Source organism: Haliaeetus leucocephalus, unplaced genomic scaffold (assembly GCF_000737465.1).
Source record: "Haliaeetus leucocephalus isolate CR32 unplaced genomic scaffold, Haliaeetus_leucocephalus-4.0 Scaffold2, whole genome shotgun sequence".
In the NCBI taxonomy this organism is placed as follows: Eukaryota; Metazoa; Chordata; class Aves; order Accipitriformes; family Accipitridae; genus Haliaeetus; species Haliaeetus leucocephalus.
In genome coordinates this window covers 690,284-690,529 of record NW_010972438.1, presented here as the reverse complement: position 1 = coordinate 690,529, position 246 = coordinate 690,284, and the positions used below count along the sequence as shown (strand labels likewise).

Genomic DNA, 246 nt, shown 5'->3' with positions numbered 1-246 from the left:
GCCGGGGCCGGAGGACGGCGGCGGCGGCGGGCCGTGCCTGCGCTCCGTCAACACGCGTGAGCTCTCCGAGGTGGTCTTCAACAACCGCAGCCCCCGCTCCGTCCTCCCCGTCTGGGTGGATTTCGAGGGCAGGCCGCGCTGCTACCCGGTCCTGCAGCCGCGCACCGGGCGGATCATGCACAGCTACCGGGGTGGGTCTGCGGGAGCCGGGCTGCGGCGGGGGGGCGGGCTGCGGCCTGCCTTCTG

General features: G+C 75.6%; 1 protein-coding gene across 1 annotated transcript in view; it reads left to right on the top strand.

Annotated features, from left to right (window-relative positions):
- Positions 1 to 4: 4 nt before the first annotated feature.
- Positions 5 to 246, top strand: part of VHL (von Hippel-Lindau tumor suppressor, E3 ubiquitin protein ligase) — a gene marked incomplete at its 5' end in the record, with an annotated part of 2,843 nt that continues 2,601 nt past the window's right edge. Inside the window, one exon of the mRNA XM_010573126.1 lies at positions 5 to 191. Within this exon, the coding sequence (XP_010571428.1) occupies positions 5 to 191 (187 nt within the window). The remainder of the gene's footprint in view (positions 192 to 246) is intronic.